The sequence below is a fragment of the Pseudorca crassidens genome, chromosome 18 (genome assembly GCF_039906515.1).
Source record: "Pseudorca crassidens isolate mPseCra1 chromosome 18, mPseCra1.hap1, whole genome shotgun sequence".
NCBI lineage: Eukaryota > Metazoa > Chordata > Mammalia > Artiodactyla > Delphinidae > Pseudorca > Pseudorca crassidens.
In genome coordinates, this window is record NC_090313.1 from 29,374,311 (window position 1) to 29,393,681 (window position 19,371).

The 19,371-nt window shown below is 36.3% G+C and overlaps 1 protein-coding gene and 1 long non-coding RNA gene across 12 annotated transcripts in view; one reads left to right on the top strand and one right to left on the bottom strand.

The window, feature by feature from the left end:
* The window catches only part of MYCBP2 (MYC binding protein 2), a 272,923-nt gene that overhangs the window by 242,801 nt on the left and 10,751 nt on the right, over positions 1–19,371 (top strand). For 8 of the 11 annotated variants that reach the window (XM_067713398.1, XM_067713403.1, XM_067713400.1 and 5 more), the window contains 9 exons: positions 188–286; positions 9,515–9,595; positions 10,652–10,918; positions 11,628–11,911; positions 14,014–14,110; positions 15,418–15,537; positions 17,271–17,372; positions 18,660–18,788; positions 19,180–19,312. In XM_067713398.1, coding sequence (XP_067569499.1) covers positions 188–286; positions 9,515–9,595; positions 10,652–10,918; positions 11,628–11,911; positions 14,014–14,110; positions 15,418–15,537; positions 17,271–17,372; positions 18,660–18,788; positions 19,180–19,312 — 1,312 coding nt within the window. The remainder of the gene's footprint in view (positions 1–187; positions 287–9,514; positions 9,596–10,651; positions 10,919–11,627; positions 11,912–14,013; positions 14,111–15,417; positions 15,538–17,270; positions 17,373–18,659; positions 18,789–19,179; positions 19,313–19,371) is intronic. The other 3 variants (XM_067713399.1, XM_067713408.1, XM_067713409.1) reach the window with 1 other exon arrangement.
* LOC137211193 (uncharacterized) overlaps positions 11,905–19,371 on the bottom strand; it is a 29,613-nt gene continuing 22,146 nt past the window's right edge. Inside the window, exon 4 of the long non-coding RNA XR_010936942.1 lies at positions 11,905–14,159. This is a non-coding gene — a long non-coding RNA (uncharacterized lncRNA). The remainder of the gene's footprint in view (positions 14,160–19,371) is intronic.

Sequence of the window (19,371 nt, forward strand, 5' to 3'; positions counted from 1 at the left end):
GTTTTTTTCTTCTCATAGCCCTGAATTCTTGTATTTCACTTTGCATTCATCTCCTGAAGAGTAGAGGTGTGCAGTAGGAATAGCCTAGTAGCATAAAGCCCACAGAGCCAGCTACTGACTCGTCTCCAGCCTTCTCAGAGGAGGTTCTGCCATTGAGTTGTTCTCACCTCCTTCTCTTCTGCACCAGGTATTTGGAAAGCTCATCTCTGGAGATGCTGAACCCACACCAGAACAAGAGGAAAAAGCACTATTGTCATCACCTGAAGGAGAAGAAAAAGTATACAATGTATTTATTTATATTCTAAAAATATTTATTTCACTTTGTTACTTTTGTTCACTGAAATAATCCATGTACTGCTGTGTATTTTAATGTGTATGGGATACTAGTTTCTGAATCTTTAACTAAAACTAAAGTTAATAGTTTTTACTTTAATTAGAAAGAAGATGAAGGAACTACCAGAAGATATTCACTTTTTGTTCATGTATGATCTAGCTGGTATTTTAAGTAACAACAAAATTTGCTCTAAACCTTGGGCTGTTGTGTTTTAATGTCGGCACTTGTAAAATCAGCTTCGTCATTGACTGTGCTGTGCGCCTTCCGCCATCTTCTCTGTCCTTCACGGTTCAGCTCAAAAATACTGTCTTCTCCATGAGCCTCCTTTATGATTGTTCAGGGGAAATCATAAAGAAGGTCGCGGAGAAGACACAAAGTAGTATGTCCTCTGCTAAGCTTCATAGTAATTTCTGTGTCTCTTCTTGGTTTCTCTCTTGTTAGGTTTATTTGTATACATGTTTTATATCTTCTACTTAATTATACCTTCTTAAAGACCAAGTACATGTCTGGTTTGTCTTTATATCCACCATGGCATAAACACACATGTGTTCAGTAAATTTTTATTGGAATAACCTGTTCTTTATACTGTTCTTGAAATTTCTTCTAAAATTCATTTGCCTAACTTATTTGGTCTAAACTAAAGCACTAGATCTAAGAGGAGAACCTCATCCATTTTCAAAAAGAGAGGTCAACCCTGACTAGTCTTCATATTCTTGTGTCTTTAGATGCTGTAAATAATCAACTTGACAGCCCTTTGAAAGATAATTTCAAGGACTTACCTAGGCTAACCCTGTGCCTTCTGATACAGTAGCATCTAAATCATCCACATTTTTCTGTTTGGGTTCTGTAAAAAAAAAAAAAAAAAAATGGGATTTCATAAACGCTGGTGATTTTTTTCAGCATCTTTAGGAGATATTTGCATGACTGCAAGACTGAGTAACTACTCATTAAATCAGCTGAATCTTAACAAATGTCAGTTCTTTGCTAAATAACCTTACAAGCCCTCAAAAAGCTTACCTTCTGTTCTTAGATGTGAACAGTCCATCCCCTCCCTCCCAAAAACAGATCAACAGGAATACTCTACAGTATATAATCTACTTACTAAATGTGTGAAAAATTGCACATCAGTTGCATATCAGGATTTCAGAGTACATTGAGGTTATTGTTTGTGCCCTGGAGTGGTCAGAGAAGGCTTCTTGGGGGATATTAGACTTTGTGTTAGACCTGAAAGAGAATGGATGAAAGTCAGATTAATAGGATGGGAGCAAGGGCGCCTTGAAGAGGCTGGCCTAACTCTAGGAGAGTGTATGCTGAGGCATTAAGATTGAATAGGAAAGGTTATGCTAGTGGTTCGATGGTGGTGAGATAACATAACTTTTAAGGGAATCATTTTATAAGTCAGGTTTTTGAAGTAAAATTTACATACAAAAAATTCATCTTTTTAAACTGCATCGTTTCAAATTTTGACCAATGTATACAGTGGTGAAATCATTACAAGCAAGTTTTAAAACACATCTCTCCCAGAATTTCCTCGTTGTTCCTTTGCATTCAATCCCCTCATCTCATTCCTAGCCCCTGGCAACCACTGAGATATTTTCTGCCCCTATAATGTTGCCTTTTCCCAGGTGTTATTTAATGGAACCCTGTAGAAAGTAGCCTTTTTATTTTTTTATTATTTTTTAAATATGGTCTTTTTTTTAACATCTTTATTGGAGTATAATTGCTTTACAATGGTGTGTTAGTTTCTGCTTTATAACAAAGTGAATCAGCTATACGTATACATATATCCCCATATCTCCTCCCTCTTGCGTCTCCCTCCCTCCCACCCTCCCTATCCCACCCCTCTAGGTGGTCACAAAGCACCGAGCTGATCTCCCTATGCTATGCAGCTGCTTCCCACTAGCTATCTGTTTTACATTTGGTAGTGTATATATGTCCATGCCACTCTCTCATTTTGTCCCAGCTTACCCTTCCCCCTCCCTGTGTCCTCAAGTCCATTCTCTATGTCTATGTCTTTATTCCTGTCCTGCTGCTAGGTTCTTCAGAACTATTTTTTTTTTTTTTTTAGATTCCATATATATATGTTTTAGCGTACAGTATTTGTTTTTCTCTTTATGACTGACTTCCCTCTGTATGACAGTCTCTGGGTCCATCCACCTCACTACAAATAACTCAATTTCATGTGTTTGCTGGCAATCTATATCTTCTTCGGAGAAATGTCTATCTATTTAGGTCTTCTGGACTGGGATGTTTGGTGTTTTTCTTTTGATATTGACCTGCATGAGCTGCTTTTAAATTTTGGAGATTAATCCTTTGTCAGTTGCTTTGTTTGCAAATATTCTCTCCCATTCTGAGGGCCATCTTTTCATCTTGTTTATGGTTTCCTTTGCTGTGCAAAAGCTTTTAAGTTTCATTAGGTCCCATTTGTTTATTTTTGTTTCTGTTTCCATTTCTCTAGGAGGTGGGTCAACAAGGATCTTGCTGTGAGTTATGTCCTAAGACTGTTCTGCCTATGTTTTCTTCAAAGACTTTTATAGTGTCTGGCCTTACATTTACATCTTTAATCCATTTTGAGTGTATTTTTGTGTGTGGTGTTAGGGAGTGTTCTAATTTCATTCTTTTATCTGTAGCTGTCCAGTTTTCCCAGCACCACTTATTGAAGAGGCTGTCTTTTCTCTATTTTATATTCTTGCCTCCTTTATCAAAGATAAGGTGACCATATGTGCATGAGTTTACCTCTGGGCTTTCTGTCCTCTTCCATTGATCTAGATTTCTGGTTTTTTGTGCCAGTACCATACTGTCTTGATTACTGTAGTAGCTTTGTAGTATAGTCTGAAGTCCGGGAGCCTGATTCCTCCAGCTCCGTTTTTCTTTCTCAAGATTGCTTTGGCTATTCGGGGTCTTTTGTTTTTCCATACAAATTGTGAAATTTTTTGTTCTAGTTCTGTGAAAAATTCCGTTGGTAGTTTGATAGGGATTGCATTGAATCTGTGGATTGCTTTGGGTAGTTTATTCATTTTCACAATGTTGATTCTTCCAGTACAAGAACATGGTATATCTCTCCATCTGTTGGTGTCCTCTTTAATTTCTTTCATCAGTGTCTTATAGTTTTCTGCATACAAGTCTTTTGTCTCCTTAGATAGGTTTATTCCTAGGTATTTTCATTCTTTTTGTTGCAGTGGTAAATGGGAGTGTTTCCTTAATTTCTCTTTCAGATTTTTCACCGTTAGTGTATAGGAATGCGAGAGAATTCTGTGCATTAATTTTGTATCCTGTTACTTTACCAAATGCATTGATTAGCTCTAGTAGTTTTCTGGTGGCATCTTTAGGATTCTCTATGTATAGTATCACATCATCTGCAAGTAGTGACAGTTTTACTTCTTTTCTGATTTCGATTCCTTTTATTTCTTTTTTTTCTCTGATTGCTGTAGCTAAAACTTCCAAAACTCTGTTGAATAATAGTGGTGAGAGTGGGTGACCTTGTCTTGTTCCTGATCTTAGTGGAAATGGTTTTAGTTTTTCATCATTGAGAACAATGTTGGCTGTGGGTTTGTCATATATGGCCTTTATTATGTTGAGGTAAACTCCCTCTATGCCTACTTTCTGGAGAGTTTTTATCATAAATGGGTGTTGAATTTTGTCAAAAGCTTTCTCTGCATCTATTGAGATAATCATATGGTTTTATCCTTCAGCTGGTTGATATGGTGTATCACATTGATTGATTTGCCTATATTGCAGAATCTTTGCATCCCTGGGCTGAACCCCACTTGGTCATGATGTGTGATCCTCTTAAGATGCTTTTGGATTCTGTTTGCTAGTATTTTGTTGAGGATTTTTGCATCTATGTTCATCAGAGGTATTGGCCTGTAGTTTTCTTTTTTTGTGACATCTTTGTCCGGTTTTGGTATCAGGGTGATGGTGGCCGCGTAGAATGAGTTTGGGAGTGTTCCTCCCTCTGCTATATTTTGGAAGAGTTTGAGAAGGGTAGATGTTAGCTCTTCTCTACATGTTTGATAGAATTCGCCTGTGAAGAAGCCATCTGGTCCTGGGCTTTTGTTTGTTGGAAGACTTTTAATCACAGTTTCAATTTCAGTGCTTGTGATTGGCCTGTTTATATTTTCTATTTCTTCCAGGTTCAGTCTTGGAAGGTTGTACTTTTCTAAGAATTTGTCCATTTCTTCCAAGTTGTCCATTTTATTAGCATATAGTTGCTTTGAGTAATCTCTCATGATCCTTTGTATTTCTGCGGTGTCTGTCGTAACTTCTCCTTTTTCATTTCTAATTCTATTGATTTGAGTTTTCTCCCTTTTTTTCTTGATGAGTCTGGCTAATGGTTTATCAGTTTTGGTTATCTTCTCAAAGAACCAGCTTTTAGTTTTATTGATCTTTGCAATCGTTTCCTTCATTTCCTTTTCGTTTATTTCTGATCTGATCTTTATGATTTCTCTCCTTCTGCTAATTTTGGGGGTTTTTTGTTCTTCTTTCTCTAATTGCTTTAGGTATAAGGTTAGGTTGTTTATTTGAGATGTTTCTTGTTTCTTGAGGTAGGATTGTATTGCTCTAAACTTCCCTCTTAAACTGCTTTTGCTGCATCCCACAGGTTTTGGATCGTTATGTTTTCATTGTCATTTGTCTCTAGGTATTTTTTGATTTCCTCTTTGATTTCTTCAGTGATCTTTTGGTTATTTAGTAGCATGTTGTTTAGCCTCCATGTGTTTGTATTTTTGTATTTACAGATTTTTTCCTGTAATTGATATCTGGTTTCATAGTGTTGTGTTCAGAAAAGATAGTTGATACGATTTCAGTTTTCTTAAATTTACCAAGGCTTGATTTGCGACCCAAGATATGATCTATCCTGGAGAGTGTCCATGAGCACTTGAGAAAAATGTGTATTCTGTTGTTTTCAGATGGAATATCCTATAAGTATCAATTAAGTCCTTCTTGTTTAATGTATCATTTAAAGCTTGTATTTCCTTATTTATTTTCATTTTGGGTGATATGTCCGTTGGTGAAAGTGGGGTGTTATGATTGTGTTACTGTCGATTTCCCCTTTTATGGCTGTTAGCATTTGCCTTATGTATTGAGGTGCTCCTATGTTGGATGCCTAAATATTTACAATTGCTACATCTTCTTCTTGGATTGATCCCTTGATCGTTGTGTAGTGTCCTTCTTTGTCTCTTGTAATAGTCTTTATTTCAAAGTCTATTTTGTCTGATATGAGAATTGCTACTCCAACTTTCTTTTGATTTCCATTTGCATGGAGAATATCTTTTTCCATCCCCTCACTTACAGTCTGTATGTGTCCCTGGGTCTGAAGTGGGTCTCTCATAGACAGCATATATACGGGCCTTGTTTTTGTATCCATTCAGCCAGTCTGTATGTTTTGGTTGGAGCACTTAATCCATTTACATTTAAGGTAGTTATCGATATGTATGTTCCTATTACCATTTTCTTAATTGTTTTGTGTTTGTTATTGTAGGTCTTTTCCTTCTCTTGTGTTTCCTGCCTAGAGAAGTTCCTTTAGCGTTTGTTGTAAAGCTGGTTTGGTGGTGCTGAATTCTCTTAGCTTTTGTTTGTCTGTAAAGGTTTTAATTTCTCCATCGAATGTGAATGAGATCCTTGCTGGTGAGAATAATCTTGGTTGTAGGTTTTTCCCTTTCATCACTTTAAATCTGTCCTGCCACTCCCTTCTGGCTTGCAGAGTTTCTGCTGAAAGATCAGCTGTTAAGCTTATGGGGATTCCCTTGTATGTTATTTGTTGCTTTTCCCTTTCTGCTTTCTGTATTTTTTCTTTGTATTTAATTTTTGATAGTTTGATTAATATGTGTCTTGGCGTATTTCTCCTTGGATTTATCCTATGTGGGACTGTCTGTGCTTCCTGGGCTTGATTGACTATTTCCTTTTCCATATTAGGGAAGTTTTCAACTATAATCTCTTCAGATATTTTCTCAGTTCCTTTCTTTTTGTTTTCTTCTGGGACCCCTATAATTCAAATGTTTGTGTGTTTAATGTTGTCCCAGAGGTCTGTGAGACTGTCCTCAATTCTCTTCATTTTTTTTCTTTAGTCTGTTCTGAGGTAGTTTTTAATTTTGATAAAGTCCAATTTATCTATTTTTTTAAATGACTCATGATTTTTGTGTCTCATCTAATTAAGGTCACAAAGATTTTCTCCTGTTTTCTTCTAGAAACCTTAGAACTTTAGTTCTTTTATTTAGAGCTATATACATTTCAAGTTTTTCTATACAGTATGAGCTAACGGTTGAGGTTCATTTTTTTGGCATGTAGATGTTCAATTCTACTACCATTTGATGAAAAGACTATCTTTTATCAATAATCAGTTCACTGTAAATATGTAGGTCTGTTTCTGAACCCTATTCTGTTTCTTTAATCTACACATATATTCTTACACCAGCATCAGGCTGTCTTGATTACTGTAGCTTTATAGAGAATCATGAGATAAGATTCCAACCAAGTCTTTTTCAAAGTTGTTTTGGCTATTCCAGGTTCTTTCCATTTCCATAGAAAGCTTAAAATCAGATTGTCAATTTCTTCCTCCCCAACAAATAAATAAATAAAAAGAAACCTACTGGAATATTGATTGGAATTGCACCAAAGTGCTGAGTCGGTTTGGGGAGAATTGACATCTTAATATTGAGTCTTCCTGTCCATGAATATGATATTTATTTAGGTCTGTCCATTTATTTAGATCTTCTTTAATTTCTGCCAGCAGTATTTTATAGTTCAGTTCTGTGTACCTGTCTTACACATTTTATTAAATTAATCCCTAAACATTTCATGGTTTTGATGCTATTGTAAATGATATTTTTAATTTCACTTTCTAGTTATTCATTTCTAGTGTATAAAGATACAGTTGACTTTTTGTATTAAACCTATATCCTCTGGTCCCCTTAAATTCATTTATTGGTTCTGGAAGCTTTTTTGTAGTATCTTTGGGATTTTCTTCATAGATAATCATGTAATCTTCAAAGAAAGTCAGTTTTACTTCTTCTTTTCCAATCTTATGTTACTGCACTGGCTAAGACCTTCACTACCATGTTGAATAAAAGTAGTGAGATTAGTCTTCCTTTTCTAGATCGTAAAAAGAAAGTATTCAGTCTTTCACCATAGATTTTTTGTAATTGCTCTTAATCAGTTTGAGGAGGTTCCTTCTGTTTCTAGTTTGCTGAGAATTTTTATCAGAATGGATTTCTTATGTATTTTTCTTTTTTCATTTTCTTTTATTAAGTAAAATAATCCATATATTGCTATGTTTGTTAATGGATATGCTGTATTTGCTTATATGCAGTTTATTTTTCTTTAATAAAAAAGAAGATGAACGAGAGGCGTGATAGCTGAGTGACACAGTGTTTCTTTTTGGGGTGATGAAAATGCTCTAAAATTGACTGTGGTGATGGTTGCACTGATTTGTGCATGTATAATATATAAACCATTGAACTGTACGCTTTGAATGAATGAATAGTATGGTATGTCAAAAAAGCAAAATGAATTATGAAAGAAGTTAAAAGGCCATCCTATCTAAAAGGAATTCATTTGTTAATGTATAATCTACTAGTATTTTAAGTAGCAAAAAAAAAAAAAATTATTCTACAAATTTACTCTCCTTCGTAGATACAGGGATATTGCAGTTACCCATTCTTTTTGAGTGAGCTTTGGTAGTTGTGTCTTCCAAGTAATTTGCCCATTTCATCTAAGTTGCTGAATTTATTGGCATAAGTTGTTCATAATATACTCTTATTATCCTTAGACTCTATAGTGATGTATCTTCTTTTATTATATCTTTCCATCTGTTTGCTCTGGCTTTGATTCGTTCTTTTTCTGGTTTCCTAAGGTCCTAATATGATGACTCGAGACCTTTCTTTTCTCATATAAGTAATGCTGTAATCTTCTTCTAAGCACTGCTTTAGTGTCACACATTTGGGTGCATTGTTTTTTTCATTTCATTAAATTTAAAATATTTTCTGACTTCTATTTTGATTTCTTCCTTGACCCCTGGGTAATTAATTTCTAAATATTTGGGAGATTTCCTGATATCTTTGTATTACTGATTTCTAGTTTAATTCTATCACAGTAAAAAATATATATAAATTTCGTATAATTTCATCCCTTTTAAAACTGTTAAGACCTGAATTCTGACTCATAGTATGGTATAGTTTAGTGAATATCCATGTACACTGGAAAAGAATATGAACTCTGCTGTTGTTCTGTGAAGGGTTCTATAAATATTGATTTATTCATTTGGCTGATAGTTTTGTTCAGGTCTGTAAGAACCTTGCTGATTTTTGTTTCTTTGCTCATTTTCTTGTTCTGTCAGATACAGAAAGAATTTTGAAGTGTCCAACTATATGGATTTGTCTTTTTAGATTTTAGTTTACCTGCTTGCCCATCTCAGCTCTCTGATGGGCACCCAAAAAGTTATGGTTTTGTAGATTATCAGCTTTTCTCATTGTTAAGGTGGGAGTGATATTCTCTTGTGGCTTTCTCGATCCTCGGAAAAGTGAAACCAAGAGTTATTTTTAATTCTAATACAAGGGTGGTTTGCCTCAGTTTTCTTACCTGTAAAACAGGCAAAACATCAGATCTTACCTTATGGGGTTTTTGTGAGGATTAAATAAGATTGTGTGTTTATGTGTTTCATATTTATCCACCACTTGAGAGAGTGCCATACACATGCTAAGCACTATAAAACGTCAACCTTCATTTTTCTTCTTATGATATGCTTGTTTACTGTTGGTGTTGGAGTAGCTTGATTTAAGGCCACCATTGTCAGAGAGTTTTCTTAAGACACTTTCCTTTTAACCAAATGTCATTTTCCTGAGTTGCTCTTCTCATAACCAAATGTAGGATATGAACTAATAATGTTCAGAGTTGAGAAATAGATTCAATCAAACTGACACAGATTGACTAGATTAAAGAAATCCGTGAAGTATACTTCTCTGGATTTCTTAAATTCAGAAATTTTGCCCTTTTTATAGCCACCTTAGCCAACAGTGATTTCTTCAAGCTTTTTATCCTTTGTCCTAGTATTACAGATCTCCATTTAAAATAAATCCACCTTGTAAAAATACCTGCATAATTATTTCTCAAGATGCTTCAAAATGTCAAATATACATATTTTATTGAAAGAGCTCGCTTCCTTTTTTTCCTTTTTGCTGTATAAAGGCAACTTCAGATGCTGACCTGAAAGAACATATGGTTGGAATCATATTCAGCAGGAGTAAACTGACTAACCTACAAAAACAGGTTGGTTAACAGCCATTTCATTGTCTTCATCAATTTTTGTTTGTTTGTTTTTAGGGTGTAAAGCATTTTCCAAACTTTATGGAGGCAATTCTATGCTGACTCTTTCATAGGTCCTGCAGAATGTGTCTGCCTTTTTCTAGAGAGGAAGGAGCATATTAGCATACCTGCATCACTTTAAAGATTTTGTTATGAATGTTAACTTTCTTACCTTGCTGCTCTTTGTTTTTCTCATTTTCAGGTAGCTTGTTAAATTTTGGTGTCAAGTACCCAGCTATATCAGATTTCATTTGCATTTTCTGTGTTCCTTTCCCCCCCTGTTTTTTTGTTTGTTGGTTGATTTTTTTTTTAATTATTTTGCTGAGCAATTATAATGTTAACTAAACCAGTGTTAATATTTTTAACTCTCAGGAGATGGGGGAGTAGCCTAGATCATTCATATAATGGGGGTTCGTTTAGGGGTGCCTACATAACAAAATTAGCCCTTCAGAAGTCAAATAAAATATTGACTTTTGAATTAGGTTTTAAATTGGCCATTATTTTAACTTTCAACACCATTAAATCTTTTAAATAAATCACATAGATTTATGTGTGCTTTATCTTTTTAACAGCATTTTATTGAATCTAAGAAGCTACCAATTGTAAAATGTGCTGTTATTTTATGTATCGCTAAAAAAATTTGCAGCCAATTAAGTTATGAATTGCATCAATTATAAAGCACATTATGAATAGAAATGTTAGCGTGTGGGGGGAAATGTGTCTTAGAAGTGATTAAGTATGGTGATTTGTTTTCATTTCATGTCTTAAACCACAGGCAGGGGAATTGGTAACTAGTATATAATTTGTTTCTATACTGGTTGATTTAAATACTCAGATTTTTAATCATGGTTTGCCTAGTTTTCCTTAATTGTTTTTAAGATGAGTTAAGAGAATGGTATGATGGAGAATTAACTGGGAGGAAGAGTATTAAATTATCAACTAGTATTCTTGTTTTGTTTTGGTTTTAACTAGGCCTTACAAATAATGTTTTTACATTTTCTTTATGTTGCCCTCAAATAGGTGTGTGCTCACATCGTCCAGGCTATTCGCATGGAAGCCACCAGAGTTCGTGAAGAATGGGAACATGCCATATCAAGCAAAGAAAATGCCAACTCGCAGCCCAACGATGAAGATGCCTCCTCCGATGCCTACTGCTTTGAGCTGCTCTCCATGGTGTTAGCCTTGAGTGGCTCCAACGTGGGCCGGCAGTATCTGGCCCAGCAGCTGACTCTGCTCCAGGACCTCTTTTCACTGCTCCACACCGCCTCTCCACGCGTCCAGAGACAGGTGACTGATCACACCACTTACCTGTAGGCTTATTTTGTTACTTGAAACATTGTTAAAAAATTACTCTAGCAAAGAGAATCAGGGGTTTTTGTTTGGTTATTTTTTGTTGTTATGTTTTGGTTTTTGGATTGTATTTTAACCCCATGTTTTTTGTTTTTGACTCATTGTAATGAGAATATGGAAGAACATAATATGTTCCATTTTAGTAATGTGTTATTGTGATAAAAGAGTATTCTGCTACTGAATATGTTATTCATGAGATATATAATGTATATAATGACCAAGTAAGTGACGTTTTTTTTTCTTGCTGCTCTGGAGTGGTAGTTACCACTTGAGAAATTAAATCATGTTTAAATCATTTCTCTGTCCTTCTCAAAGCTTTTGAAGTCATAGAACAGCAGCTAGACTCATTAAAAAAGATGAAAACTTTAAAACACCAATCTTTTTTTTTTAATTTTTATTTTATATTGGTGTATAGTTGATTAACAATGTTGTGTTAGTTTCAGGTATACAGCAAAGTGATTCACTTATACATATATACGTTATCTATTCTTTTTCAAGTTCTTTTCCCATTTAGATGATTATAGAATATTGAGGAGAGTTCCCTGTGCTGTACAGTAGGTTCTTGTTGGTTATCTGTTTTAAATATATCAGTGTGTACATGTCAATCCCAAATCTTTAAATAGGATTCTTTTATTTTTCTTACCAGGTGACCTCCTTACTAAGACGAGTTTTGCCTGAAGTCACCCCTAATCGTCTGGCCAGCATTATAGGAGTGAAATCCCTCCCCCCAGCAGATATCAGTGATATTATTCATTCAACAGAGAAAGGAGATTGGAATAAGCTAGGTATCTTGGACATGTTTCTAGGATGCATTGCCAAAGCACTCACAGTACAGCTAAAAGCCAAAGGAACCACCATCACAGGAACAGCTGGTACCTCCGTGGGCAAAGGAGTTACAACAGTTACCCTTCCAATGATTTTCAATTCCAGGTTGGTCATTGCATATGTTTTGGTACAAAAATAGAACAGAGTAAGCTACTGTTTGAAGAATCCAGACCTTTCAAATTCCCTCTTATTTGCTTATTTACCAGAAATAGAAGCCATAAATGACTGGCCCATGTATGAAAGAGAATGCTGTGTATAATAAAAGTGTCTTTTCAAATTAAGGAGGAGGGATTTCCCAGGTGGTCCAGTGGTTTAAGACTCCGCCTTCCAATGCATGGGGCATGGGTTCCATCTCTGGTCTGGGAACTAAGATCCCACATGCTGGGCAGCACAGCCAAAAAATTTTTTAAAAAATTAGTGGGGAAAGGAAAATCTGCTGAGTATATGATGTTAGAGTACTTCCCAAATACAAAAGAAAAAAAACCAAACTGTAGGCCCTCACACCATTACAAAATAAACTTGGGATCAATTAAAGGTTTGTATATTTTGGTTTTTACACTCTAGTGGGACAAATTATAGAAGAAGATTTTTGTAATCTTCAGTTTGGGAAGACGTCCTTAAATAAAACACAGAGCCCAAAAGTAACAGGGGAAAAGACTCAGATTTGGCTACGTCAAAGTGGAACTTAATTGATCGACAATACTTTTAAAATACAAACAACTGACTTGGAAAAAAATATTTAACACTTATACAGTAGGCAATGAATTGTTAGTCATAATATTAGAAGAATGACTATAAATCAATGAAAACAAAAGACAAACAACTGATACAAAAATAAATGCCAAGAGTAGTCACTTCAGAGAAGAAAAGTTACAAATGCCAATAAGTAAATGAAAAGATACCTCACTGGTATTCAGAGAAATGTAGATTAAAACAATAGTAAAATATCTTTGCATTGGCATAATTATGAAGAAATAGACAGTTTTTATGACATCTAGTGTAAATTGCCATAACCTTTTTGGATGCCAGTTCGATAACATATCACTGTATTTAAAATGTGTATATCCTTTGACCTACCAATTCTACTTCTGTAGAACTGTTTCTCTCAAACATGTTCATACATGTGCAGAAGGGTATATATACAGGGCTGTTTGTTATAGAATTGTGTGTAACAGCAGCAGATTAGAGACATCTGGTATTCCAGATGCTAGTCATCTGGTATTACATCTGGTATTCCAGATGCTAGTCAAAGAGCCAATTCATAACATTAAGCAAATAGCACTAGAATGTAAATAAGTATATTGCTTCCTTCATCTGGATAGTCTTCCTAGGGGAAAAAAATGTGAACTGAACTAAACAGTAGTACAGTAAGTCCCCTACATACAAATGAGTTCCATTCCAAGAGCGCGTTTGTAAGTCCAGTTTGTTCATTAAGTCCAACAAAGTTAGCCTAGGTACCCAACTAACACAAGCGGCTATATAGTACTGTACTGTAATAGGTTTACAATACTTTTCACACAAATAATACATAAAAAACAAACACAAAAAAATAAACATTTTTAATCTTACTGGGTACAGTACCCTGAAAAGTACAGTACTATAGTACAACAGCTGGCAGGCCTACAGGGGCTGGCATCGAGTGAACAGACAAGAAGAGTTACCGACAGGAGGAGGGAGAGGAGGTGGGAGGTGGCAGAGCTGAAGGATCGTCAGCAACAGGAGACGGAGGGCGAGCTGCAATTTCACTCACGCCTGATGCTGATGGCACAGGTTCTGGCTCCTTGCTGGAACCAGATGCACGTTTGCATCTTTCAGAGTTTGTCACTTGAAGGCTTGTATGTAGGGGACTTGCTGTATGCTCAGTGATACAGTTGACATATTCTGGTGCAAGCTCTTATCTTTATGTGGACTGGTAACAAATAGTTTGTGTTCTATTGATATAGTTTGAATAGTACTGTTCTAAAAGATGCATACAAAACTAATATGTAAACAGTGAAATATTTGAAAGGGAACACATATCAGAATAGCTACTCCCTTGGGGTTGAAGAGGTGGATTACAAATAATGTTGTCATTAATTTTCTTTTAAAATGTCCTGACTGGTTGAATCATTTTAAAAATTAAAATGCTGCATGCTGAAATAACAGTTTTCATCTTATTCATTTGTAACTCTCACTGATTGGTTTACAAACGCTGACTTTTCTTGTAGTTATATCCGACGAGGTGAGAGTCACTGGTGGATGAAGGGCTCAACTCCTACCCAGATCTCAGAGATCATCATTAAACTCGTTAAGGATATGGCGGCAGTAAGTTCCCATCCTCCTGATCATTATGTCAGTGAAGTACAGTAGGAACCTGATTAACAAAACGAGTAGCATAATCATTCTGCTGAATTGAGAGAACATTCATGTTATTTTGCTTTACTTACAAGGTCCATTTAGTAGGTTCACTATCTCACGATCTGTCTTTCCAGCTGGTGATAAATTTTCCCTTTGTGTAAACTATGTTCATTTCAAGCTTCCCAATTAATTTACTTGAGAATTATCACATAAGTCTTCTAAGACTTTAAAACTTAAAAAAAAAAAAAGTATACTCTTTGAACCCTAAAAAAACAGCCTGAGCACAAGAGCCTAAAGGAAAAAAAGGGCTTTTCAGAGCAAAGGTTTCTCGCTGTCTTTTAGTTCTCACAGTTTATGAACGTCCTGTACTGCTGTCTTTAGGTGTTGCTTTTGCAGGGAGATCCCGGAGTGCGGAGGAAAGGGAATTACTTCTCAGAGTGCCTGGCTCTCACTGGTTGCTCCATGTTAGTTTCCTCACATTCCATTGTATTTCCAGGAGTTCAGCCCGAGGAGGGCAGGACACTGTGGATGATAGGTTCCTGAGAGGTAGAGTAGACGGCAAGCATTTTGGAAGAGGAGGAATTGGAATGTGAACTGTCCCTTTAAAGATTGATTGTAGATATGAGACGAGTAAGGATATTCTGGGGAAATATGAAGTTCTGTCACTTTTCCCAACAGTTTGGATATTTCCTCAATCAGAGAAATGGAGAATTTTTTCCATTCTCAAATAGGCTTTCTGAGTAAATAGGCTTTTCATTGGATGAAAATATTTATGAAAGATGTTTAGGAACACTGAAACTCTCTAGGAGTAACATGTTGGTGTTCAGTAAAAATCACATTAGCAAATTAAGGTAGTTGTAATTTAAACCCATTTATGCTCTCAGGTTCCAGTAATATTCTTCTAAAGCACTTAGCTTAGCTGTATGAGCTCCGTGTCAAATAACAGGGTTTCATGATCAGAATTTCTCAGTCATAGACAACCTAGTATTTGTTATGTTTTTATCTACATGTAAGATGAAATGCCCTTGAACTCTGTAAGAGTATTGAGAACTTAAATTTTTATTTACTTTTCTTTTGAATCATCAAAATAGTAAGTAGAAGTTGAATTGTTCATATAGTTGTGAAGGATTTTTATATTAAAGTATGCCCCTTGATCTAAGATTCCACTAGCAAATAAATTTTCCTTTTTGGTGAAAGATGTTCAGAGAACAGAATCTGCTCCTTTGATTATACCTCTCTGGTTGTTTATTAAATTATTCTGTCCTGCTCATTAGGGTCATTTGTCAGAAGCGTGGTCCCGAGTGACAAAAAATGCCATTGCAGAAACCATCATTGCCTTGACCAAGATGGAGGAAGAATTTAGATCTCCAGTGAGATGTATTGCAACAACTAGGGTAGGTTTCCTTTCATTTGGTCTATATTGCTGCATGTTCTTTTTCAGTAACAGATTTGAACAAATTTAAATCAATAAGCCAGCTTAATTTACTTTTCTAAAAAATTTATTTTATTGAAGTATAGTTGATTTATAATGTGTTAATTCCTATTGTACAGCAAAGTGATTCAGTTATCTATCTATCTATCTATACATTCTTTTCCATAATGGTTCATCCCAGGACATTGAATGTAGTTCCCTGTGCTATACGGTAGGACCTTGTTGTTTGTCAGTTCTCTGTATAATAGTTTGTATCTGCTAATCTCAAACTACCAATCCATCCCTCCCCTACCCACCTCACTCTTTTTTCTTACCAAATATTGTATTTATTGAAAAAGTATGAAGGGCTTTTTTGAATTATAAGCTAAGCCTGGTAATTTTTAATGTTCACTGTTACGTGTTCTTTATCACTTGTTTTTGTTATTATTTAGGGAGCTAAGTATATACTCATTAAAAAAAAGCTAAATTACCTATATGTCAGTGTACTGCCTTTCTGATGATGTGTTTACTGTTAATTTTAGTGTCAGCATGACGTTGTGATAGACTGAAGGTCCTTTAAAGACAAGGCCCCTGCCTACTCCTTCTGTAATAACTCAGTTGTCCTAAAATAGAGTCCTGTAGCCTACTTACTGAATGTGTAGGCCTTACTTTTCAAAAGCAGAAAGTGTGTGCCCAGGGCACAATGGGGCAGAATCTCTTAGGAAGTGAGATTGCATCCTTCAGATGAGATGTAATCTATTGTAAATTGTAATCTACCAAATTTTATGTCCCATATACTTCCAAAAGAGATTTGAGATTTCCTTGAAGCAGGGCAGTTGTGACAGGGTTAGGAAGAGTCAAAGCTGGTAGAAATTGCTTAAGTTAATCCTCAGAAGTCTGAAAAAGAAGATACATTTTATCTCCCTTGGGCAGAAAAAGCCAGTTTATGCCATGTTTCCAGTGACTGTGCCTCTGAAGCAGCTGCTCTGACAGTCACCTTTCCCACCACGTATACGCTGCACTCGTTCTTCAGTCGGCTCTCCCCTTTCTCCTTGCATAACTTTTTCTTCTGGCTTCTCTTTCCCTATTTTATTTCCCCCTTACTCTTCATGTCCAGTGATGCTCACATGCACTTCTCAGAGTTGAGACAGTTAAGTATTATTTTCTGTTCTTCAGTAATGAAGAAATATGTTATTCTATGTAAAAATGAAGCTTGCTCTTTAAGCCTCAGAAAGTTTTAAAGTATTTTTGAGGGCAATTTTCTAACGCTTGTAAGACGTTTACTTATTTCTGACAAAGTGTACCCAGCATAGTGCTAGACTGTTAGAGGCATAGAGATTTCCTTGGAATTTAATGCCTCAAGCAGATATTAGTTGGAAAATGTGTAGAAGGCATTGGTTTATTAAATATGTAAATTTATGTATTGATATGTTGTTTACATATCAGAATAATAAAGGTTAATTTTATATGTCAGGTAGACAACAGAATGGTTCATCAGAGCAACAGTCATTTACTCAGTATGTGTTTGAGTGCCTACTCTGTGCATGGCACACACAGTAGAGGGCGTGGCTACCTGGTACCACACCAGGAAGACTTGAGTGCCACTGGGGATCTACATCTTTTCAAGTCCAGCTAGCCTTCACTGAGCTGTAGCGGTGGGTGCTCTGTAAGGCGTAACCCCACGCTCTGTAGTGTAACAGCCTTTCCCTTCGGCAGCTCTGGCTTGCTCTGGCGTCGTTGTGTGTTCTCGACCAGGACCACGTGGATCGCCTCTCCTCAGGGAGATGGATGGGAAAGGATGGACAACAAAAACAAATGGTAAGATCAGAGTTATTTTATAAAAATTTAGCTTGTTTTTCTTTACAGTAAGCTTTGGCTTAGCTTTAAAAAAAAGGACTCTAGGGGCTTCCCTGGTGGCACAGCGGTTGAGAGTCCGCCTGCCGTTGCAGGGGACGCGGGTTCGTGCCCCGGTCCGGGAAGATCCCACATGCTGCGGAGCGGCTGGGCCCGTGAGCCATGGCCACTGAGCCTGCGCGTCCGGAGCCTGTGCTCCGCAACGGGAGAGGCTGCAACAGTGAGAGGCCCGTGTACCGCAAAAAAAAAAAAAAAAAAAAAAAAAAGGACTTCACGTGTCAAAATACACAGTTAGTGGAACTCTTGAAAAATTGTGTCACACTGCCCAAGTTCATCTCACAAGTCTATTTCACTTAGGGTTCCCTCTTCATAGTATATTAGGGGATTTAATTACATTAAAAAACTGTTCCCTTCTTCTCTGAGTCATGTTTGCACCATATCAAAGTTTGGTTTTAGCCAGACTCTGATTCTATATCTAGATTTTGTACTAAAATGTAATCGGTTTTATGATAAGAAGGAAATAAAGTAGTAAGAGAACAACATGATATACCATTTATTCACAGATGTACTTAAAGTGGGTTTGATAAGTATCCCTCGCTTCACTGGAAGGAAAAACTTTATACAGGCCCTTTCAGCATTTTCTTTTTAACATCCAAGTTTCAAAAATGCATTATTTATTAATTTAGCAAACAGAATGTTTGAATATAATGGAAGAAATTTTCTTAAGTCGCTAAGAAAAGTATACATGTTTATTTTGTTAATCATTGAGTGCCCATAGCGCATTTAATCATTGATTTGGGGATTCTGAGGCCTTTTTTTAAATATATATAAATTTATTTTATTTTATTTATTTTTGGCCGTGTTGGGTCTTCGTTGCGGTGCGCAGGCTTCTCACTGCGGTGGCTTCTCTTGTTGCGGAGCACGGGCTCTAGGTGTGTGGGCTTCAGTAGTTGTGTGGCACACGGGCTTAGTTGCTCTGTGGCATGCGGGATCTCCCCGGACCAGGGCTCAAACCCGTGTCCACTGCATTGGCAGGCGGGCTCTTAACCACTGCGCCACCACCAGGGAAGCCCGAGGGCTTTTATAGTTAAGTACACTTGCCATAATTCTGTTTAATGTTCAGATTTTAAATTCTTATTTGAGTTCAGAGTAACAGTCTGTTCCTGTTGTAAATAAATCACATTAAATTTGTATGAGTATTTAAGACTTTCTTGTTAACCTTTTGTAACGTATGGAAATGTCCTGTTCTAGCCTATGTGTGATAACCATGATGACGGTGAAACTGCAGCAATCATTTTGTGCAACGTATGTGGAAACTTATGTACTGACTGTGACAGATTCCTTCATCTTCATCGGCGAACCAAAACTCATCAAAGACAGGTGAAAATTTCTGCATTTACATGCAGAATAGTATCTGTAACATAAAATATATCCAGTAAGAAATAAATGTGGGAAGGAGACTTGGCGTAATGGGAGAAAAATGAACCTTGGAATCAAAGACCAAGGGTGGAGTTCCAGCTCCACTCCTCCAGCTGGAGTTCCCAGCTGTCTCATTTACCAGCTGTGTAAATCAAGCATGTTGTTTAACCTCTGAGACTTGGTTTCCACATTTATAAAAATGGGGCTGTTGTGAAGATTAAAGAGAAGACTAGAAATATCTGGAATTTCTTAGACTGCTTAATAAATAAAAGCCGTTTTCATTATTGAATAATTAAAATTCATACTTCTTTCAGAGTGATATATTTTCCCCTTTTCTTTAATGATACAATAGGTCTTCAAAGAAGAAGAAGAAGCTATAAAGGTTGACCTTCATGAAGGCTGTGGTAGAACCAAATTGTTTTGGTTGATGGCACTAGCAGATTCCAAAACCATGAAGGCAATGGTGGAATTCCGAGAACACACAGGTAAAAGGATTTAAGAGTGAACCGTGCCTGACAAATAGATTGAACCATCCCTACTGATT